Source organism: Globicephala melas, chromosome 2 (genome assembly GCF_963455315.2).
Source record: "Globicephala melas chromosome 2, mGloMel1.2, whole genome shotgun sequence".
Lineage (NCBI taxonomy): Eukaryota > Metazoa > Chordata > Mammalia > Artiodactyla > Delphinidae > Globicephala > Globicephala melas.
Genome location: NC_083315.2, coordinates 100,673,498 through 100,697,162, shown reverse-complemented (window position 1 = coordinate 100,697,162; position 23,665 = coordinate 100,673,498). Strand labels below are relative to the sequence as shown.

Sequence of the window (23,665 nt, the reverse complement as noted above, 5' to 3'; positions counted from 1 at the left end):
TCAGTTCCCTGACCAGGGATCAAACCCGTTCCCCCTTCCCCGGAGCCTGAAGCACTGGACTAGTGGTGTTAGGGGAGTCCTGTTTTTCACCCTATAATTCAGTGGTTTTTAGTATATTCCAACACTGCAACTATCACCATTAATTCCAGAACATTTTTATTACCTCCAAAGAAACATTGTACCGAATCACTCCCCTCTCACCCCTTCCTCCAGCCACTGGCAATTGCTAATCTACTTTTCATCTCTATGGATTTGCCTATTCAAGACATTTTATATAAATGGAATCATACAATATGTGGCCTTTTGTGTGGCTTTCACTTAGCATGTTTTCAAGGTTTATCCATTTTGTAGCATGTATCAATACTTTATTCCATTTTATAATAATAATACAATATAACAATAAATAATACAATAATATTCCATTGTATAGATACACCATCTTGTGTTCATCCATTCGTCAATTGATAGAAATTCTGGTTGTTTCCACTTTTTGGCTATTATTATGTTGCTATCAACAGTCAACGTACAAGTTTTTGTGTAAACATTTCTTTTCAATTCTCTTTACATACCTAAGATCAGGATTAGTAGGTCACATGGTAACTATATGTTTTAACTATTTGAGGAACTGCCAAACTATTCTCCAAAGAAGCTGAGCCATTTCACATTCTCACCAGTAACATGAGAGGTTTCTAATTCGTCCACATTTTCACCACTACTTGTTATTTTTGGTCTTTTTAATTGCAGCCCTGCTAGTGTTTGTCAAGTGGTATCTTGTGATTTTGATTTGTTTCTTTAATATTTAATGATGTTGAACATCTTTTCATGTGCTTATTGACATTTGTATTTCTTTGGAGAAATTTCTATTCAGATTCTTTGGTTGGTTTTTAACTGGGTTATTTATCTTTTTGTAAATAAATTTATTATTTATTTTTTTGGCTGCGTTGGGTCTTTGTTGCTGCGCGTGGGCTTTCTCTAGTTGTGGCGAGCGGGGGCTACTCTTCGTTGCAGTACACGGGCTTCTCATTGCGGTGGCTTCTCGTTGCGGAGCACGGGCTCTAGGCACACGGGCTTCAGTAGTTGTGGTACATTGGCTCAGTAGTTGTGGCTCGTGGGCTCGAGTGCAGGCTCAGTACTTGTGGCGCACAGGCTTAGTTGCTCTGCGGCATGTGGGATCTTCCCAGACCGGGGCTCAAACCCATGTCGCGTGCATTGGTAGGTGGATTCTTAACCACTGCGCCATCAGGGAAGCCCCTATTTATCTTTTTACTGTTGAATTGTAAGAGTTCTTTATATATTCTGGATACTGGATCCTCATCATGTTATGATTTGCAAATATTTTCTCCCATTCTATAGGTTGTCTTTTCACTTTCTTGATAGTGTCCTTTTTTTTCTTCCTCTAGTATATCTATTTATTTATTTATAATTAATTAATTATTTTTTTGGCTGCATTGGGTCTTCGTTGTGGCACGTGGAGTATTTTGTTGCATCATGTGGCCTCTTTGTTTCAGCGCACAGGCTTCTCTCTAGTTGTGGTGTGCAGGTTTTCTCTCTCTAGTTGTGGCACACTGGTTCCAGAGTGCGTGGGCTCTGTAGTTTGCAGCACGTGGGCTCTCCAGTTGAGGAGCATGGGCTCAGTAGTTGTGGCACACGGGCTTAGTTGCCCTGCAGCCTGTGGGATCCTAGTTCCCCGACCAAGGTTCGAACCCGTGTCCCCTGCATTGGAAGGTGGATTCTTTACCACTGGACCACCAGGGAAGTCCCAATAGTGTCCTTTGATTAACAAAAGTTTCAAATTTTGATGAACACTATTATTTTCTTTGGTTGATTGTGCTGTTGGTGTCATAGCTCAGAAACTATTGCCTAATCCAAGGTCACAAGATTTCCATCTGTGTTTTCTAAAAGTTTTATAGTTTTAGCTCTTACATTTAAGTCTTTGACACACTTTGAGTTAATTTTTGATTGATTGATTACTTTGCATGTGGATATCCAAGTTGTCTTGACACCATTTATTGAAAAAACTATTCTTTCCCCCTTTTAGTAGTCCTGGCATCCTCGTTGAAAATCAGTTGACCATAGATACATGTATTTATTTCACAGCTCTCCAATTTTATTGATCTATATATCATCTTTATGCCAGTACCACACTTTCTTGATTACTACAGCTTTGTAGTAAGTTTTGAAATCAGAAAGTGTCTGAGTCCTCCAACTTTTTCAAGATTGTTTTGGCTATTCAAGATCACTTTGCAATCTCATATGAATTTTAGGTTTGTCTTGTTCACTTGTGCAAAAAGGCTATTGGAATTTTGACCAGAATTGCGCTGAATCTTTAGATCACTTTGGGGAGTATTGCCATCTTAAGATATATTAAATTTTCCAATCCGTGAACACAGTGTATTTCCACCTATTTGGGTCTTCTTAAATTTCTTTCAATAATGTATTGTCATTTTCAGTGTACAAGTTTTGTGATTTAAATCTACTCCTAATTTTTTTTGATGCTATTATAAAGGGATTTTAATTTCCTTTTCAGACTATTCATTGCTAGTGTATAGAAATACAACTGATTTTTGTATATTGATCTTGTATCCCACAACCTTGTTGAACTTATTATCTCTAATTTCCTTTTGTATGTATTGTTTAGGGCTTTATATATATATTAGATCATGTAATCTAATATATATATATTAGATCATGTAACCTATATATATATATTACATCATGTAATCTAATCTATATATATATTAGATCATGTAATCTGCCAATATAGTTTTTCCTCTTCCTTTTCAATATGGATGCCTTTTCCCCTCTATTCCTTATCTAATTACTGTGCCCAGAATCCAGTACAATGCTGAATGGAAGTGGTGAGAGCAGATATCCTGGTCTTGTTCCTGATCTTTGGGGAAAAACTTTCAGTCTTTTTGCGGTTTTTCATAGACATCCTTTATTAGGTTGAAGAAGGTCCTTTCCATTCTTAGTTTGTTGAATGTTTATCGTGAAAGGGTGTTGAATTTTGCCAATTGCTTTTTCTGCATCTGATGAGATGGTCATGTGACTTTTGCCCTACATTTGGCAAAAGTCACAACCATCAATTTTGGTTGATTTTCGTATGTTGAACCAACCTTGCATTTCTGCAATAAATCTCATTTGGTCATGCTGTATAATCCTTTTTTATGGTTTGCTGGTTTAGGCTTGATAGTATTTTATTTTTGTATCTACATTCTTTTTTTTTGCTGAGCTGGGTCTTCATTGCAGCATGTGGGCTCTTCATTGTGGGCTTCTCTCTCTAGTTGCAGCATGCGGGCTTCTCTAGTTGTGGCGCACGAGCTCCAGAGTGCATGGGCTCAGTAGTTGCGGCGTTCAGGCTCTCTAGTTGTGGCACGCAGGTTTAGTTGCCCCGCAGCATGCGGGATCTTAGTTCCTCACCCAGGGATCGAACCCATGTCCCCTGCATTGGAAGGTGGATTCTTGACTACTCGATCACCAGGGAAGTCCCTGTATCTACATTCTTTTTTTTTTTTAAATAAATGTATTTATTTTTGGCTGTGTTGGGCCTTCATTGCTGCACGCGGGCTTTCTCTAGTTGTGGCGAGCAGGGGCTGCTCTTCGTTGTAGTGCACAGGCTTCTCATGGCAGTGGCTTCTTGTTGCGAAGCACGGGCTCTAGGCACGTGGGCTTCAGTAGTTGCAGCACACGGGCTCAGCAGTTACGGCTCACGGGCTTAGTTGCCCTGCAGCGTATGGGATCTTCCTGGACCAGGGCTTGAACCTGTGACTCCTGCATTGGCAGGTGGATTATTAACCACTGCACCTGTATCTACATTCTTACAGGATACTGGTCTATAATTTTCTTGTGATATCTTTATCTGGGTTTAGTTTTATACTGCCTTATAAATGAGTTGGGAAGTATTCCCTTCTCTTACATTTTTTTGAAGTGTATAGTCTAGTTTTAACAGCAGCATACTATTTCAATGAGAGAATATATTTAACTAGTTCCTTATTTATGGGTTTTTTTGCATATAACAATTCTGCAGTGACATCTTCTATGTAAACATGTACATCTGTAATTTTTAGGTCAAAGGGTGTGTACATTTAAAATTTTTGATAGATATTGGTAATCTGGTCTCTAAAAAGTTACAAACTATTGTTTTCATTTAAATCACCTTCATTGTTACTAAGGAAGTATGTTGTATGTGTGTGTTTATCTGTGTTGCATGTGTTTACAAATAGTCAAGAAGTCTCTGGATCTGTTTTAGACTTTAGTACTTCTTAGATGGAGTGGGGTACGTTAAATCATTCTCCTTCTCTCCCTTCCTCCCTGAGATATATTTAGGCTTAGTGACAGTCCTCCAAGTGCTACCCAAAATTTTGGACATCTGCTGAGACCTAGGATGCTAAGTGGTGGGAGACCTGGTCTGCAGGTGGTAAACAGGGGAAAAAGGCAAGTGAGAAGATTTGTATGGGAAACAATTCAGTCTTTGCTGCCTCTACCCTTCCTATAATACTACCCAACAAACTCCAGTTTGCAGAAAAACTATATTAAATGGAGAAAAACATTAACCTCCATTAGTCTCCCTCAATGCACAGAGGCTATTCTGCTGTGAAAGAACAGAACAGGATCCTGAGTAACCTGCAGCTAGCCGTGGCATATGCAGAGAAGCTGTATTTTCTGTCCTGGAAATAAAGATACACTAACATCAGAAGAAATATGTGCTTGCAGAAGTAAAGCCCGAAGAAGCCAGTGGAAGCTTTGTACCGTCTTTATTACAGAAAATATGAGAAAATCGAAAGTACAACGTTGCCTGTTTTCTTGCTTGAAGATCATATTTTCTCTGGTTTGTTTAATATCAACATTCACCACAGCTGCAGGAAATTAAATCGAACCTTTAGAAGGTATCGCATATGGACCTGGTTGGGGTTATAGACAATAAATTCGTTGTAGTTGAGGGTATAACCCTCTGGATTCAGAATTCCTGTGTCACTTGCTGGTCCTAAGGGCACTGTACTCCCATTCCTGCCAAATGGAAGAATGTGTGTCAACATCTGCCTCTGGTTCAGAAGTTTGAATAGAGAAAGTAGAGAGTCTTATCTGGCCAAAAGGAGTTTTCTGACCCTCCAGGCTCTGAGTACTTACAAGGTGATGGCGCACGTAGGACTGGGAGCCATCTTGCCTAGCCCCTTGGTGCTGTGTTTGCCCTGAAGTAATCCTTCTGCCTCTGGATTGGCCCCTAGTAGCTCATTACACTGACCTAGAGCTACCTGCAAAGAAAAGGATCTTTAAATGACCACATCCTACTGAAATGAATGGCTCTAAAGCCAAACAGAAAACTCCATCAGTACTTTCTTCTCCTACTCCAGCAGAATCGAATGCAGTGGAAATTGCACTTGGCTTCCCTCTCAGGTTCTCCCAGGTGAACCTCTTGGTTCTGTGGCTGAACTTTTCTCTTTGGAAAAATAGGAACTAATAATAAACTAGAAATCACGGATGTGTTCCTGCCTTACCTCTGACAGGAGCAGCAGTCCAGTATCCTTTAGGCGAGTGGCAAAGCAGTAATTGGCACTCTTGGAAGACATGTCAGCAAAGTAGATTCCTTTTCCAAACTGAAACATATAAATAAAAAAAAAACAAGGTCAGCTGCCTAACCCATTGTGTTAGAAGGGAGGCTCATACCACTGACCCTGTGTTCTATTATCTTAAATACAATATAGACCCTTCTCCATTTCCCCTCACAATTCTGTTCCAAGAGAAGGCAGAAGCATCAATGAATCTCTGCTTTCTGGGGAGAAAGGAGGGATATCCTTAGGAATTTAAGAAAGGAAGGTCATAGTCAATGCCAGGTCACCACCTAATCCTAATCTAGGAAAAAAAAAGAAAGGGGGGAGGGAAGGACTGAGAAAATTGTATTCTTTTCCCTTGTACCTACCTCCAGGGTTCAATTTCTACTCACCATGTAACCTGTGATGGGAGCCTCAGGTGGGGCGATTCGAAGCCCGTGGCTCAGGATTCCCACCCAGTTACTCAGCCTGGAACCATGCCATAGCAGCATCCTAAGGAAAAGCCAATATTATTGTACTCTCTCTTGCTCTCCTGCAAACACAGGCCATAAGCATAAAAAAACACCAACAGCTGTCTCTGCTATCCTTCTCTATAAGTTCCATAACTGCGCTTCAGGCAAGGGAATGTCTTCCGAAACCCAAAGCTAAATGGAGACCTGTTATGAAGGTCCTCTCTGAAGGCTTCTTTCTCACCCTCCTTCTCTACTTCAAATACATCCAGCAAGGTCATGGTATAGTCACTGTGTGTGGGAGCATGCGTAGACTGCAGGTACTGGGAAATCACCTGTGAAGAAGAATGAAAGAAATGGCTGATGCGGACTCTATAAGAGACCATGGTGAGCTGAAGAACCTCAGGGCTTCTGGTGTAAATTGGCCCAAATGGTCTCACAAGGGCAGCTAGAAAGAGCCCTACCTTCCCAATTCCTAGTAAATAGTTCTGCCCTCAAGTTTTCTCTTAACCAGAAGTAGTCAGAGAACAGGGGGATGGGGAAGGGTGAATCATTTATTTTGTTATGAAAATAAATGATCATTTTTCTTACTTTGAACTCATAGCTCTCATGGTCTAAAGGGTGCAAAGCACAATGTAGTTTTCTATAGTGTTGGTCCAGTGGGTGTTCTGGGCTCTGCAGTTCTGTCCTCACCAGTTTAATGGCAATTTCAATGTCTCCCAAAGCCTGACAAGATGAGACAGAAAATCAGTGTGGGAGGAACCTGGGGCAAGAGATGTAATACTTCCCAATCCACACATATCTCACCTCTAGTAGCTGTACTTTGTCTGACAGCTCTTTCTCTGTCCGGATTAATGGAGGGGTATGGAGTCTAGGACAGAGATATAACCAATAATTAGTTCTCTGATGTGTGGCCAAAAGGCACATGACTAAAAATAACAGACTAAAGATAGGTCCTTTAGAAAACAGGTATAAGAAACTGGGGTCTTCCATTTGATAGAGATCTGTAAGAGATTTTAACTTCCAAATATATAAAGAGATATTACGCATATACTCTGAGTAGGATAAAATGAACAAACTATATAGATTTTGACATTTGGGACTAGAGTTAAAATTCCTTTTTATGGGAACTTTTTAAAAATAAGATGGGGCTTCCCTGGTGGCGCAATGGTTGAGAGTCCGCCTGCCGATGCAGGGGACACAGGTTTGTGCCCCGGTCCGGGAAGATCCCACATGCCGCGGAGCGGCTGGGCCCGTGAGCCATGGCCGCTGAGCCTGCGCGTCCGGAGCCTGTGCTCCACAACGGAGAGGCCACAACGGTGAGAGGCCCGCGTACCAAAAAAAAATAAATAAAAATTAAAAAAAAAAATAAAAATAAGATGTATTGACATCAATAAGGAATAGTTTGGATGAAGTCCTATCTAGAGGCAGAAATATACCTATTGACCACTCGGGGTTATTTCTAGGTCACAGGCTTCTATAAAGCAATAGAGGAATAAAAATAAAGGAAGCACCGGAATGCAGAATCAACAAAGATAAAATGTATTTTATATACTTAATATCCTTTGAGTTCACAGAAATGGTGTTAGTGTGTTACTGTCACCTTAAAGAATAGGAAACAGGGTGATATGCCTGAAGGTGTTTTATATGTTGGTTGGATAGCTAGACCCCACTCTCTCTTGAGTTGGTAACTTCCACTTTGTCAGAGAATATGGTTGTAATCAGGCCAGGAGATCACATCCCATACTCATAAGCTGATTAAATAGGCTATCTATAAATCATTTTCGCTCTACAGCTATTCAAGGTGATCATTTCCTTAGAAATGAAAAATTAAAAAGATTATAGTTGCTGCTGAGTGATGTAGGGGATATGGCTGGGCAGAAGACCAAAGTGAAGTAACAGCACAGGCCTTACCCAAAGTCATGTGGTATTCTGGTGTAGAATTCATTGCATGCTTCCATGAGAGCTCGTCCATGCTGGCCAGCCCGAATACAATCCTCAATCTTCTTAAGAGACTGGTAACCTGCCTTGATCTGTGCCACTGTCAGCTTCCCTGCAGACGCAGCCAGAGATCAGACTCCACAACTAGGGTCCCAAGCCTGTCAACTGTATTTGTGTCCCTGCCCAACAAAGACTCTCACCTTTCAACTTTCAAAATTGTTCTTCCTCCCCCCACGCAACCTCTCACCCCAAATCTCTCTTTCTTTGTTCAGTAATATCAGCAAGCTTTAAATCATGATGGTGATAAAATATCCTGGTAAAGGAACTAGAGTATGAAGTGAGAATGTAGGGTCGAATCTGAAGTCCTACCAAGTGGGGCTTTCTTGGTATCATATTTCATTTCTACCATCATCTCTTCCATGGCCTGGACATTACAGATCAACTTTATCAGCTCCTGTACACGAAGATCTAGCTGTGACTCTGGTTTCAACTGGGATTTGAGAGATTCACCTTTATTTGTTTCCTCTTCACTCTACAGCAAAAAAAAGTCATAAAATCTGAAAGGATCTATTTTACGCTCCGTGCAAGGACGGGCTCTACAATATTCCTGCCAGGTCAACGTCGGCCTCTGCTTGAACACAGGCCCATTCCATTATTAACCTAGTTGTACTCAGTGTGACTTCCACCTTCTAGTCCTACTTCTGCTTCCCATAGTTAAACACTCAGAGTAAGTCTAAAAGGCCCTCCAAATATGATGTCATTAAGTATGTAAAGAAGCTATCGTATCTCAAATATTCTCACCTTAAAAAGACTGGTTTTTCATTTTTCAGATATGTGACAGTTTTCAGGATAGATCCTTTTAACATCCTGGTTATAACTCAGCATTCAAAATTAAATTTTTTTTTTTAAACTGTGGTATATAACTAGAAGTGAAGGCACCTTTAAATGTAGTTTTATCAGTTTGACTATTTATTACTCCTCTCTTGACTCAATATTAAACTTCTGGAAACAGGACCTAAGATTTTATAAGAAACTTAGTAAATAACAGAGACTAGGACCTCATCTAAGTCACTCTGCTAGACTTCACCCTGGTTAAGAGGAAACAGTTCTTCCCTAAACGTATAGTCAGAGTTTACCTGAGTGTTGGTGGTATAGTCCATTTGTAGCATATCATATTTTCCAGGCACCTTCTCAAACTTCTCACGATCCTCCCAATTATTTTTTGTTTTGTCAAGGAATCTGTAAAGTTCAAGGTGGTGAGAAAATCTTACAAACAAGGGTCTACTACTAGGGATGGGCTTACAATTATTTCCTAAGAACATCTTCAGACTTTTTATTTCCTGCGACATCAATTTTCCATAAATCTGGATTCTGAATTAGGACCCTGAATGGACAGAAAAGCTCTAGAGACAAAGGGAACAAAAAAAATGGGAAAAGACGCCTGAGCTTCCCAAAGGCCCCAAACATCATGAAAGTCATTGAGATTTAAGACAAAAGATCCCTATACAATCCTTTTCTCTGAAAGAAACATTCCCAGAGACTCCAGAAAGTTTTTCATATCATAGTAAAATAATTTTTCAAACTGTAGCTGAATAGTCTCATCTCATTTTTCCCAAATTTCCTAAATTGTTGGTCATGTGCTGAATATATTAGCTTCTTCTCTTTTTAGTCAACTTCACAGTTCCAGGTGATTTAATCACTAACTAAGGATGTAATTTGGTGTTCCGATCATACAGTGTCACAGTGGAAAGACATTATCATTTAGGCCAAACCACACTTACTATAAAATTCTTAAAGAAGAGATATCCAAGAAGAAGAAGGGTATTTTTTTGTACTCATTTCTTAGCACTCACTTCTTTTGAAAGATTTCCTTGGCCTTGTTGAGGTCCCCAGAACAAGCCACCAAGCTGTGCTGCCCCATTTTTCCAACTGCAAAGTAAATGCCACGTGTAAGATGGTTCTCTGCCCCCCAACCCAAGAACAGTTCTCTGATAGCAACAAGCCAGCTCTCTAAGGTTTCTCCACTTAGCATCTGACAAATGGGCAGGAAGGGAAGAAGGAAAAGGTGAAAGGGCTTAGGGAACTGATCCTGTTGCCTCTGAACAGCACTAGCAGCCCAACTGCAGGAGAGTTCTCAGCCTCAACAGGCTGCTAGTACTTTTTCCGATGGGAACTTGCAAATGAGGATGCTGGCCACTCCCCAATTTCAAGCAGCACAGTTTGATTCCTAAGCCTCTGACAGGTTATAGAAACTCTACTTCACCAATTTAAACCCAGAGGATCCTTTGGCTACTCACTTAGTTGCTTTTGGCTTTCTGAATAATAATTCATAAAATCCACAATGAAAGTCATTACCTCGGCCCCATCTCATCCAAACACAGAAGTTCCTCTGTGCATCATCTTCTAACAGCTGGATCAGATAATACTTGTTGTTGTTGAACTGGAGATTGGTCTACGATGATAGAAATATGAACATAAAAGGACAGAAGTTTGCAAATGGAAGCTACATAAACTAATGACTTTTCCTTGGTCACAGGTACCAGTAATTGCCATGAGGAAAGGACAGCAAGGGACAAGAAAATCAGGTTCATGTAAGAGTAAGGATATAAGAAAGGAAGAAAAGGGTTTCTATATTAAACTTTGAGTTCCTAGGAATTAAAGGCTGGACGCTTCCTAAAACCTCTACCCAACCTCAAATATCACTTCCTTCCATAGATGGTTCCGAGGCCATATGCATTTTCCAGCTCCCAATCCATTCCCAATAATTATTTTCCAAGTGAAAACAATTTTGATGCCCCAAAGATCTGTAACTATTATGCTTGTTTGTTTAGACAACTTATTCTTCAATAGTTCCACTTACTGCTTTCGTTTGTCAGCTGCAGCAATCTGACAATGAGCTGAGAGCAGGATGTTAGGAGGGGAGGGAGGACAGGCAGAAACCACTGCCACGTCTGCACCGTACCTAACGTGACCTGAGCTGGAGACATTCAGAGAAAATGTGACTAGTATCTAAAAAGCGGTATCCTGTGAGTAACTTACTCTGAGTGAAGAGAGTGAGCAGTCCATGATAAGGAACAGCAGCTTGTGCTGTAAGGCCAAGCCCTGGTCATCAATGCAGTCTCCTTTGTTAAGTGTGTTTCCTGTTCCTACCTCCTGTCTGCTCACATTATAAAGTGGCAGATGGTAGAACAAAAAGGGGCCTTAGGATCTTTTCTATCTGCTCATGATATTTTAACTGAAAAAAGTGGTAATAAAAGAATACTAGGTAGCTGTTAAAAGTATATATGATAGATCAATCAATTCAAATATGAACACATATTCAGGAAATACATTAACCAGGCATGTGTAGTATCTACCCAAAACAACAAATATAAACAAAAAGAAAAAAGATTAAAAAGAAAAAAATTGGATATCAGCATCATGGTGGAGAAAAGATGCTCCCTTCATCTCTCCCCTTCAATCTACAACCAGTAAAAAAATCCACAACTCAACAAAGGTGCCTCTGTCTTACACTCCAGAGTGCCAGAGAATTCCACACATCTGTACATCTAAAGGTGGGTGGACTGGGACACATAGAGGAGGTGGAACCAGGGCAACAGTGGAGGCGGTGCCTGCGATTCCGTGCCCCCAGAGAACCTGGCAGCAGCAGGTGAGGCGGTGCAAAGGACTCTGGCGTCCTGGCTGTAGTGGTGCTAGCAGCCACAGGTAACTGGGCAGCAGTGACAGGGGAGCCATGGAGGGCCCGTGACTCTGGCCCCTGCACCTTCACCCTCAGTGGCAGCTCCCGGCTGAACACAACAATACCAGACAACTCAGAGGCACTGGCGACCCAGCTCCCCGCGCCTTTTCCTGTGACTTAGGAGATCCCAGGCGAACGGAGGCTCCTGCCATCCTGGTGCCCCAGGTAATGACGCCAGTGACAGCTGCAGCAGCAAAGCACCAATGACCTTGGAGGCACAACAGTGATAAGGAGGGCACCGGGTGACCCCTGACAGAGGTGGTGGAGGGTGGAAAGTGCTATCAAATGTAACTAGAGGCAGGTCCGATGAGAAACCAAAAACTTGTGTTACATCGCCACCTACTGGAAAACAAAAGAAAGGCCTGTAATTTCTAACCTGTTGAATCCTCAGAATCAAGATTTTTAAAAAAGCTTTACCTAAAGAAGAGCGCGGTGTTTGCTACTTCAGACGTACTAGCAGAGGAACAACTCATCAAACACCACGAAGAACCACAATTACAGTGTATCATGAAAAGAAAATGACAATTTTCCAGAAACCAAACTTAAAGTCACAGAATATAATATTGTGATCTGATAGAGAATACAAAATAACTGTCATGAAGAAGCTCAATGAGCTAAAAGAAAACTCAGAAAGGCAGTTCAATGAGCTCAGGAATAAAACTAATGAACAGAAGGAATATTTTCTGACGAGATTAAAACTATAAAAGAACCAAGCAGAAAGAAATAATAGCTGAGAACTTCCCAAACCTGGGCAAGAAAATTGATAGACCACTCCATGAAGCTAAGAGAGCATCTAATTCCCTCAACACAAAAAGGTTTTCTCCACGACACATTATATTAAGACTGTCAAAAGTCGATGATAAAAGAAGAGTTTTAAAGGCAGCCAGAGAAAAATGTATGATCACCTATAAAGGAATCCCCATTAGGCTAGCAGAAGATTTTTCAGAAGAAACTCTAGAGGAGTGGAATGACTTTCTCAAAATACTGAAAGATAAAAACTGTTAGCCAAGAATACTCTACCTAGCAAAGTTATCATTCAGATATGAAGGAGAAAAAAGGCTTTACCAAACAAACAAAAGTTGAGAGTTCATCACCACTACACCTACTTTACAAGAAATGTTGAAAGGAGCTCTTCTACTTGAAAGAAAAAGACAAAGGTACACAAAACTTTGAGTAAGGTGATAAACAGAATCAGAAAATTGCAACTCTATCAGAATAGGTTTAAACAGCATAAAGGTTAAAGGGAAAAAAAGCAGAAAAAACAACTATAGCTACTTCAATTTGGTAACAAATTTACAACATAAAAAGGGATAATTTGAGACAACAAATACATAAAAGGGAAAGAGGAAGAGGATGGAAGCCATATAGTCAAATGAAGATGCTATCAGCGGAAAAAGGACTATTTTATCTAACAGACGTTTATACAAACCTCATGATAACCACAGAGTATAAATCTAGAGCAGAGGCACTAAACATTAAAAAAAAGGAAACTGAGAAAGACATCATAGAAAACCACCAAACCAAACTGGCAAACAGAAACACAAGGAAAAAGAAACAATGGAGATATAGAACAACCAGAAAACAAAAGATGAAATGGCAATACTAAGTCTTCATCTATCAATAATCATCCTAAATGTAAATGTATTGACTTCACCAATCAGAAGACACAGAGTGGGGCTTCCCTGGTGGCGCAGTGGTTAAGAATCTGTCTGCAGGGTTCGAGCCCTGGTCCGGGAAGATCCCACATGCTGCAGAGCAACTAAGCCCGTGCACCACAACTACTGAGCCTGCGCTCTAGAGCCCATGAGCCACAACTACTGAGCCCGCATGCCACAACTACTGAAGCCCACATGCCTAGAGCCCATGCTCCACAAGAGAAGCCACCACAATGAGAAGCCTGCGCACTGCAACAAAGAGTAGCCCCCACTCGCTGCAGCTAGAGAAAGCCCGCGCGCAGCAACGAAGACCCAATGCGGCCAAAAAATAAAATAAATAAATAAATTAAAAAACAAACCAAAAAAACCCCACAAAAGACATAGAGTGGCTGGATGGATTAAAAAATAAGATCCACCTATATGCTGCCTCCAGGAGACTCAGCTCAGCTCTAAAGACAAACAGGCTCAAAGTGAAGGGATGGAAGATGATACTCCAAGCAAATGGCAGCCAAAAGAAAGCGGGTATAATTAATACTCATATCAGGCAAAATAGACTTCAAGGAAAAAAGGGAACAAGAGACAAAGATGGACATTACATAATGACAAAGGGGATAATTCATTGAGAAGAGAAGTTTTTCAATATATGTACACCTAATTCAGGAGCACCAAAATATATAAAGCAATTATTAACAGACCTAAAGGAAGAAACTGACAGCAACATAATAATAGTTGGGGACTTTTAACACCCAAATTACATCAATGGATAGATCATCCAGATAGAAAGTTAATAAGGGAACAGCAGCCTTAAATGAAACATTAGATCAGACAGATCTGATAGATTTGTACAGAACACTGTATCTAAGTGCAGCAGAATACACGTTCTTCTCAAGTGCACAAGGAACTTTCTCAAAAATAGATCATATTGATATGTTGAGGTACAAAACAGGTCTCAATAAATATAAGAAGACCGAAATCGTATCAAAAATCTTTTCTGATCACGTGAAACTACTACAATGTAGAAATCAACTACAAGAAGAAAGCCGGAAAAACCACCAATATGTGGAGACTGAACAACATGCTACTGAACAACTATTGGGTCAACAAAGAAATCGAAGGAGAAATTAAAAATACTAAAGATGAAATGAAAATAAGACATACCAAAATCTATGGGATGCAGCAAAAGTGGTATTAAAAGGGAAATTGAAAGCAATACAGGCCTACCTCAAGAAACAAGAAAAATCCTGAATAAACAATCTAACCTCACACCTAAGGGAACCAGAAAGAGAGCAAATGAAGCCCCAAAGTCAGCAGAAGGAAGGAAATAATAAAGATCAGAGTAGGAATAAATGAAATAGAGACTAAAAAGACAATAGTAAAGATCAATGAAACTAACAGCTGGTTCTTTGAAAAGATAAATAAAATTGACAAACCTTTAGCTAGACTCAGAAAAAAAAAGAGATAAGGCTCTGATAAATAAAATCAGAAACGAAAGAGGGGAAATAACAATGAGTACCACAGAAATACAAAGGATTATAAAAGAATATTATGACTAGCTATATGCCAACAACTGGACAACCTAGAAGAAATGGACAAATCTTAGAATCATACAACCTTCCAAGACTAAATCATAAAGAAATAGAAAATGTGAATAGACCAAACCCTAGTAAAGAGACTAAAATAGTAATTTAAAAACCTCCCCCAAAACAAAACATTACCCTGATACCAAAATCAGACAAGGACAACACAAAAAAGAAAATTAGAGGCCCATATCTCTGATGAGCATAGAGAACTGTATGGTGACAAATGGGAACTAAATTTTCGGTGGTGAGCACCCCGTAGTGCTTATAGAAGTAGAAATCTAATGTTGTACATGGGAAATTTATATAATGTTATAAACCAATGTTACCTTAATAAAAAGTAAATTTAAAAAAATAAATAAATTTAACTACATAAAAATGTAAAACTTCAGTAAGGGCAAAAAGTATACCATAAGGAAAATCAAAAGGCAAATGACAAATTTGGAAAATATATAAGCAATTTATATTATAGACAAAGGACTATCCTCCACATTATATAAAGTTCCTCAAAGCCCATAAGAAAAAAGACCAACAACCTATCAGAAAATGTGCAAAATGATATGAACAGAGGGTTCATAGGTTCAATAAAAGACATAAAATCTGCTAAAAGATCTGCTTTTCATAGAGGACTCCACTATCAATCAGGTAGAGTGCACTAGGGCTGAGTACTTGGGAGTATGAACCCCTAAGGTCTAATATAAGGGACTTCAGAATTAAAGATTTGGGCACTGGGACGCTGTCAACAATAATTATCAAGAAGAAATTCCCATAAATAAAATAGTTTCTTCCCTTACCTGATTTAGCATGACATCATAGACATCATTTCCTTCACAGTATACATGGGCCTAGAGAGAAAAGGAAAAAAGTGACATTTGTACAGTCACAGCCCTGATGAGATCCTAAGCGAGGCTCTAAATTTTCTTATGCCTCGAGGTAGTATTCTCCCACTCTACCAACATGCATCTTCCAGGGAAAGAAATGCAAAAATACGTTCTTCTACACATAAACTGTCATTCCTATGATGAAACATGTTGCCTTTTTGTAATTACAGAAATACAGATCAGTCTAACTCAGTTAAAGGAAACCTGTTCCAGAGGAAGCCTTTCTTCTGTATCCTTCAAATCCTTTTCCCATTCATCAGTAACTCATGCCATACATACGAGGGCAGTTTCTCATTAGAACATTGATAATGATACAATTTTCTAACTGAGAAAGAGAATGAGGTGTGCAAAGCTGATGACGACTCCGGAAGTTAACCATGCCAAAAATCACCCAGATGATTACCCCCAAACCCCACCCCTGCCGTCACTCAGCCTTGGAGAGAGTTAATCACTAGTAATATTTTGCAGAGCATTCCTAAAATGGATACTAGCAATGTTCCAGACAGGAATCCCAATAACAAATGAACAACTGCTCCCTGAGAAATCAATGGGAGTCTCTCACCTTCCCCACCTTGGCTGTGCACTCTGGGTCCACTGGAGCTTTGCCCTTTAACAGCAAGGTCTTTACAGACTCTGAGGAAAACAGATATGTACCACATCTACTTTATGGGAATCAACATGGTTAGACAGAAACCTGTCATAATTAACTTTGCCCTTCCCAAGCACTCCTGATCTGCCCAGGTCTCAGTTCATCTCAAATACAGGAAACTGAAGATTTTGAGAGAGTAGTTTAGTCCTGTGGTATGCCCAAAAGATAGAAAGTTAATTATATCTTCAAGAAAGGAAGAAATAAGAGTTGAAAAAACAAGATACCACCCCCCGACCCTCACCCCTCCCAGAGACCCCTCGCTGGCCCAGGTGCTCCCTGGCCTATGTATGTCCGGGAGCTGACCTTGCTTGTTTTCCGTCCTGTCATTATCAGCCTTTCCTCCAGCCACAGGCTCCTTTTTCATCTTCTGGCATTTTCGAATTTTCTTTGCAGGTGGAGGGTCTTCTGTAGCTGTTTTGCCATTATTAACTCTTTCAGCTTCATACAGTGATACAGAATGGGCAAAAGCATAGGCAAAGAAGCAAAAGAAAGAATGAGTACACACTGAATATGATGCTACTTTGAAAAAACATCTTCTTAAAGAAATAGATTGAGGTGGTTTTGTAAATTTACAAAGAAATAATAACTGCCACACCACTGTTCTTGAAAACAGTGTGAGTTCCTGAATTGCTATTCTAGCCACATAAAACTAAGCAAAGCAAAATGGAGCCTTGAGGTCCTTGTGAGCTCATGGCCTGAGGCACGAGTCTCATAGCCTGCTTATCTCTTCCGTTTACTTGTGCCCCAATACCACCCAAATATCTATCCTCAAACTACCTAAGGTGGTATGAGATAATGGTTACTAGAGTGCTCTGGAGTCTGTGCCTAACTTAGAGCCCAGCCCTGTCTCTTTCAGCTGTTTAATCGCGAAGAAGTTATTTCATCTCTTAGTACCTCAGTTGCCCCGACTGATAAATCCAGAGGAAGACAACACAGTACCGAATTTGTGGGGTGGACCTATGCACGTAAGAACACAATACACAGAGTATGATATCTCATCATAAGTCAGTTCTAAGAGTTGCATTTTATTATCTCTGAAACTGGGATGCATTTTACCGCGGATGACTTATAAGTAGTGAATCATGTTTTAATTGGAAGCGTTTCTCCTTGCCTAGTGGTACATAAAACAATGATGCACCTTACAATTAATTTTTTTTAACTGGATGACATTAGGTATTTAAGATAGTGCTGGCACTAAGTTAGTTGTTACAGGTCAACAAGCCGTTATACACAGTTCTGTAATCCCAAAAGCTCTTGAGAACAGAAAATTTCAAAGTTCGGTACCAAGACAAGTGCTGGTTCAGGCGGCGATGGAAGTAGGAAGGGCTATAGCAGAGGGCACCGTTCCTTTTCCGACTTCCCGCCCCCCAGCCTTCTGCCCCCCACAATGCACTCCAAACCTCGCGCCCGGCTGCCGCCTGTCCCCCGCCGCCGCCGAGCTGCCATGGAGCCAGAACGCTGACGTCATCAACCCTATCCCAAGTATCGCCGGCGCAGTCAAAAGGCGGGAGCACGTAGCGCGCGTGCGTCCCAGCGAGGAGTTGCCAGAGGAGGAACGCTCCGCAGTATTTGCATGTCGCAATGTGTTGCGGGAAGTCACCATAACCGACAAATGTACTTAGGTTTGGGAGCCTTATAAATGTGGCTTGAGCCTGGTTTTCGGCGTAGGGCGGCGGGAAGCTCATCGATGGGGCCACGAGCTGAGTGCGTCAGTCACTCCGTCCCATGTCCCTTGGGAAGGTCTGAGACTAGGGCCAAAAGCGGCCCTAACAGGGCTCTCCCTGAGTTTCGGGGAGGTGAGTTCCCAGAGAACGGGGCTCCGCGCGAGGGCAGACTGGGCAGGAGATGCCATCGACCCCGCCCTTGCGGAGGGGCTTGGCGGATGCCTCCTTAGCCGGAGCTTGGAACAGACTCACGGCCAGCGAAGTGAGTTCAATGGCTGAGGTGAGGTACCCTGTATGGGGGCCTCATAACCCAATTCAGACTACTCTCCCCCCCGTCCTCTTTTAGGCTGTGGAAGCTACAGAGAATGCTAATGAACTCGGAAGACCTGGTCAAGTGAGTATTAGAAAAGGTGGGTATCGCCAACCCGCTGGGAGCATATCCCTGAAGCTCTGTCTCAGACCCTCTGAATTAAAAACTGAGAGTCTGCATTTTTAACAAGAACAACCAGTGTATTGGTGATTTTCATGTAGATTATAGATATTTATTCATTACTTCAGCATATTTATTGGACACTTTGGTGAGTTCTGGGGATATGGTAGTTTAGCCAATATAGACATGGTTCATGTCTTCATGGACCTTAGAGTCTAGTTGGGGACAGACATTAATCAAGTAATTATACAAGCAAAAGTACAGCAGCAACAAGCGCTATAAGAAATACACAGTACTAAGGGAAGTTCTAATGGGAGAACAAACTGGGGGACTCATCACTAAGTAAATGACAGGAGTTGAGCTGTATCAGAAGAATCAGTCAGTAAAGAGGAGAGACACGGAGTGGCTGGAGCAATGAAAGCGGGAAGTGTGGTGTGAGACGAGCTGGAGAGGCAGCCAGGGCTCACAGCAAGCCAGGCTTTCCAGGTCAAGGCTAGAATTGTGATTTGTTCTAATACGGATGTGTGTGTGTGTGTGTGTGTGTGTGTGAGAACTACAGATGGATTAAGGACTGACATTCAAAAATAAACTTGTAAACTCTTAGGTAGAAAATACACGTAAAAGACATAGAGGACAGACTTGTGGTTGCCAAGGGGAAGAGAGGTGGGGGAGGGAAGGATTGGGAGTTTGCCATTAACAGATGCAAACTAATATATGTATAGGATGGATAAACAACAAGGTCCAATGGGAACATTATATTCAATATCCTGTGATAAACCATAATGGTAAAGAACATGAAAAAATATGTATCTATAACTGAGTCACTTTGCTGTACAGCAGAAATTAACAACGTTGTAAATCAACTATACTTCAGTAAAATTTAAAGAAAATACACATAAATATCTTTTAGACCTTGAGAGAAGGGACGGGTTTCTAAAGACACAAACGTCATTGAGTATGAGAGAAAATATTGATAAATTTAATTACATTAAAATTGAGAAATTTTGTTCACCAAAGAAGAAAATAATTTTTTCTCATTATTTGCATTAAATTTTGTTCACCAAAGAAGAAAATAATTTTTTCTCATTATTTGCATGTGGTTTGATTATGGATAAAAAATCCAGAAGAAACTGGGGGATCAATTTTTTAACTCAATAAGGAAACTTAGCAAGGCTGCTAGAAAGTAACATGTAAGAGTAAATGTTATCTTTATAAAAGAGCTTCAAACAAGGAGAAACAGAATTTTTAGGAAAGATACCACTTATAATAACATAAAAGCATATCAAGTACTTAGGAATAAATCTAACAAAATATAAGTGTTCAACAAATATTTGTTGGATTGGATGGGATTGGTTAATCTGTTTCTGAGATATGTCAAAGCCTGTTGCATCTGAATTAATTATGGCACAAACAAGTTAGACTGGTGTAAAAGGCATTAATTTGGAAATAGGAAGATAATAAAAATCAGTTTATTAAAAATAGTTAATACTGAGTAGAACTTTCTTTGTGGACTAGACATTGAGCTAAGTGCTCTCTACATACATAACCTCATTTAATCTTTATAATGATAATAGCTAGAATTTATTTAGTGTTTACTATGCTATGAGCTTCACATATATTATTTAATTCTCACAACAACCTTACAGGGTAGGTATTATTACTATCTCCATTTTACAGTTGAGGAAATTGAACTTTAGAAAAATGTAAATAATTTATTCAAGGTCACACAGTGTATTGGTTTGTTAGGGCTGCCATAACTAAGAAGTACAGACTGGGTTGCTCGAGCAGCAAAAATTTATTTTCTCAAAATTCTGAAGGCTGTAAGTCCAAGATAAAGGTGTTGGCAGTGTGGGTTTCTTTCTTTCTTTTAATTAATTAATTAATTATTGGCTGAGTTGGGTCTTCGTTGCTGCGCACGGGCTTTTCTCTAGTTGTGGTGAGCGGGGAGGGGGGTACTTTCCGTTGCGGTGCGCGGGCGGTGCTTTCTCTTGTTGCAGAGCACGGGCTCTAGGTGCGTGGGCTTCAGTAGTTGTGGCTCGCGGGCTCTAGAGTGCAGAGCTCAGTAGTGGTGCACGGGCTTTGTTGCTCCACGGCATTTAGGATCTTCACCCGTGTCCTTCTGCATTGGCAGGCGGATTCTCAACCACTGCGACAGCAGGGAAGACCCAGTGTGGCTTTCTTATAAATCCTTTCTCCTTGGATTGCAGGTGGATGTCTTCTTCCAGTATCTTTCCTGCTAAGCCTGTTAACTTGAATATTACGCTGATGGTAAGTTCTAACTTGAGTAGATCTAGACTGTTTATAATGAAACCTGTCACCTTGCATAAATTAACCATGTTGAGGTCACAAAGGATACGAAATTATCCCAAAGGAATGAAAATTGTTTGCAGTAGGTCCAACTGAACAAGAACGTGTGTAAATAGCTCGAATTAGCCCATGTTTGCTCGTGCTAAGTATATTAAAAGGAAACCTGATTTAAAAAGTTTAATCTAAAAACAGTGCAAGTAGAATCATTGGTCCTTAAAGAGACAAGTAGGTGAAGTGGGGGGGGAGGCTTGCATCATTTCAGCACCTTTTAAGGTAAAGAAGGAGGGAATCATCATTAGCCAATCAGGCTCTGAGGCCACTTCTCAAAGCTACTTCCTGTCTCTCCACCTTCTCTCTTTCCTTTCAGTGGTGGGCTGGTGAGTGTGCACTTAATTTTGCTTCCTAATTGTTTTGAATTTCTCTTCAATTTGAGCCATTGTATCCTGGTGGCAGGCCTTTATTTCAAGCCAGCCTTGGAGTGTGGGTAAGCTACAGGCGATTAATTTTGGCTGTGTGGAGATTGGAGGAAGGAAGTGAAATGATCTGCCTGGCTTGTTTCCACGTGGGCCTCTGCTGGACTGGGTCTGCCTTCCTTCTCCGAAACAGGGTGACCTAGGAACAGTAGACTCTGCTTCATGTACATAGTGTTTCTGCAAAATGCCTGGATTCATTTTGCTTGGAGGAAAATGTACTGTTATTATCTCAGTGCTGTTTTGACTTCTGTCTCCCTTAGTGAGAGGGTAGATCTTGGGAGGAGAAGTTCAGACTAGTCAGTTTTAATTCTCCTGTATCTTCGGGGCCCAGGTTCTTACTGGGTTTGTGGGAGCTGCAGTGGATGTTGTCTTTGCCCTGGTCTTTGTTCAGAGCAGTTCGGCTTTCTTAGTGGGACTAGGCTGCAAACTCTGAAGTCAGATGATTTTAATGAGCTCTAAAAGGGGCTCCCAATTTTAATGTCAGCACTGTGCCCTAAAAAACTTAGGATATACTGAAAAAGATGAGGGGCCTTAGTGTAGTGCAAGCCTAAATCAAATTCCAGCACCACAATTTACTCCTCCAGTGATCTTGGGTGAGTCATTGAACTATTCTTAGGCTTAGCTTTTTAAAAAATAATTAATTAATTAATTAATGACTGTGTTGGGTCTTCATTGCTGCGCACGGTCTTTCTCTAGTTGTGGCAAGCAGGGACTACTCTTTGATGCGGTGCGCAGGCTGCTCATTGCAGTGGCTTCTCTTGTTGCCGAGCACGGACTCTAGTCGTGTGAGCTTCAGTAGTTGTAGCACTCAGGCTCAGTAGTTGTGGCTTACAGGCTCTAGAGCGCAGGCTCAGTAGTTGTGGCGCGCCGGCTTAGTTGCTCCGCAGCATGTGGGATCTTCCTCCACCAGAGCTCGAACCCATATAACTTGCATTAGCAGGCGGGTTCTTAACCACTGCGCCACCAGGGAAGTCCCAAGCTTAGCTTTTGAAGATCAAAGTATACAAAGTCCAAACACTAGTCCATGTGACATACCTTCTAGAAGTAGGCAATAAATTTATTGTGGATATTATTTTTCTCATAAAAAGTTTGCCTAGTGACTTTGAGTGACATACATTAGTCTGAATATAATGTATGTGTTATCCTTACAGGTAGAAGGTATGAGAGAGACATAAACTAGTGCATGGAATGTGGTAATAGCCAGGTGTAGATCCCCCATAATCCTTATAATTCTCAAGCTTTACTGTTAAATTTATGTTATTTGGATAGGTAATACATTCACATTGCTCAAAATTCAAAAGGGATCATAGTGTACATAATGAAGTCTCCTAAGCCTGATTCCCCTCCTTGGTAAGTGTAAATAAGTTCTTGTGTATCCTTCCTGAGATATTTTATGCATACATAAGCAAATATATGTGGTTACCCCTCTTCTATACATACTCTACCATGTATCTTACTTTTCCCACTTAGGGTTTCCAAGTGAGAAAATATAGAAGGTCCACATTCTTTAACATGGTTACATAGAAATCTATGTATGTACATACCATAGTTTATTTAACCTTTGTTGGTGTACATTTAGGTGGTTTACAATCTTGTTATTCCCTTCAAAATGAAAAACCTTGTACATAAGTCATTTGTCAACATGTGACATTTCAGTTGTTTTTGATATATTCTTGTTTATAAGGACTCTAAATATGCAGTACTTCCTATTATTTTGTGCACATAGTGATGACTAGAAACCAACACCCTAAATATCTTGATTGAACAATAAAGGATTTTCTATCAAAACGAAAACCATGCTGATGGCCTTTGTGTGAATATATCCTTGCCCACTTCAGTTTAAGTAAAGGATGGTTTATTTTGTTGTGAACACATATTTAATGTTGAGAAGGAATGACAGTGTGAATCAGAGAAGCCACATGGTCTTCGTATTCACAAGTGCAGAAGGAGCATGCTTGCCATGTTTACTTGGCAAAACACGGGCTGGATATCTTTCTGAAATTATGGTGTTGAGTGAGTAAACTCATATTTTAGCATTAAGTTAGGAAAAACGGAAATGTTTTGGGGGCTGTAAACATGCAAAATAAAAGAGGAAGCCTTTGTGAATTCCTCCAAGCCTATTTTAAAAGTCTTAAAAGGCCCAGATCATGTCTTGTGAAACATCTAGTTTTCCAGTTAGGAGGTTTTGCTGATTGGGAGAAAAATTAGTTTTCAATGGAAGTATGCTTTTGTTGTTATGGAGTAATTTTATTTAGAATACATTGGAGTCTTCATTGCTAAGTAAAGAATGAAAGGAAGGGGAAAGCAAACTTTTTTTTTTTCTTAAAAGACACAAATCTTGGATTTGGAAG

At 40.4% G+C, this 23,665-nt stretch overlaps 2 protein-coding genes across 9 annotated transcripts in view; one reads left to right on the top strand and one right to left on the bottom strand.

The window, feature by feature from the left end:
* Nucleotides 1–4,737: 4,737 nt before the first annotated feature.
* On the bottom strand, nt 4,738–17,975 carry PARP2 (poly(ADP-ribose) polymerase 2). Of its 3 annotated transcripts, none has more exons than XM_030844105.2 (16): nt 17,841–17,975; nt 16,744–16,878; nt 16,354–16,424; nt 15,705–15,755; nt 10,295–10,391; nt 9,793–9,868; nt 9,076–9,178; nt 8,309–8,471; nt 7,913–8,051; nt 6,806–6,869; nt 6,590–6,724; nt 6,206–6,333; nt 5,942–6,041; nt 5,496–5,594; nt 5,128–5,252; nt 4,738–5,007 (listed from the first exon to the last, which is right to left on the bottom strand). In XM_030844105.2, exons 1-16 carry the CDS (start codon nt 17,884–17,886, stop codon nt 4,848–4,850), a joined length of 1,692 nt encoding a protein of 563 aa, XP_030699965.1. In that variant the 5' UTR covers nt 17,887–17,975; the 3' UTR covers nt 4,738–4,847. The 3 variants fall into 3 exon arrangements, with proteins under 3 accessions (XP_030699965.1, XP_060150518.1, XP_060150520.1); XM_060294535.1 differs by having other exon boundaries at nt 17,725–17,865; XM_060294537.2 differs by lacking the exon at nt 17,841–17,975 and adding an exon at nt 17,335–17,704.
* The window catches only part of CCNB1IP1 (cyclin B1 interacting protein 1), a 32,545-nt gene continuing 26,852 nt past the window's right edge, over nt 17,973–23,665 (top strand). For 2 of the 6 annotated variants that reach the window (XR_009563064.2, XM_060294539.1), the window contains exons 1-3: nt 17,981–18,236; nt 18,451–18,514; nt 20,742–20,802. The gene's annotated coding sequence lies outside the window, so the exon portion shown is untranslated. Of the gene's footprint in view, nt 18,367–18,450; nt 18,515–20,741; nt 20,803–23,665 lie in introns of all 6 variants that reach the window. The other 4 variants (XM_060294538.1, XM_060294542.1, XM_060294541.1 and 1 more) reach the window with 3 other exon arrangements.

What these genes read in the sequence shown, in the direction of transcription:
- PARP2 (XM_030844105.2), bottom strand. Translation starts at nt 17,886, where the DNA reads ATGGCAGCTCGGCGGCGGCGGGGGACAGGCGGCAGCCGGGCGCGAG. An exon ending in AGAGAGGACCTTCATAACAG is followed by an intron (nt 6,042 to 6,205) that starts GTCTCCATTTAG and finishes GCTTTTCCTTAG; the next exon opens with GATGCTGCTATGGCATGGTT. An exon ending in CCTACGTGCGCCATCACCTT is followed by an intron (nt 5,008 to 5,127) that starts GTAAGTACTCAG and finishes TCCATTTGGCAG; the next exon opens with GAATGGGAGTACAGTGCCCT.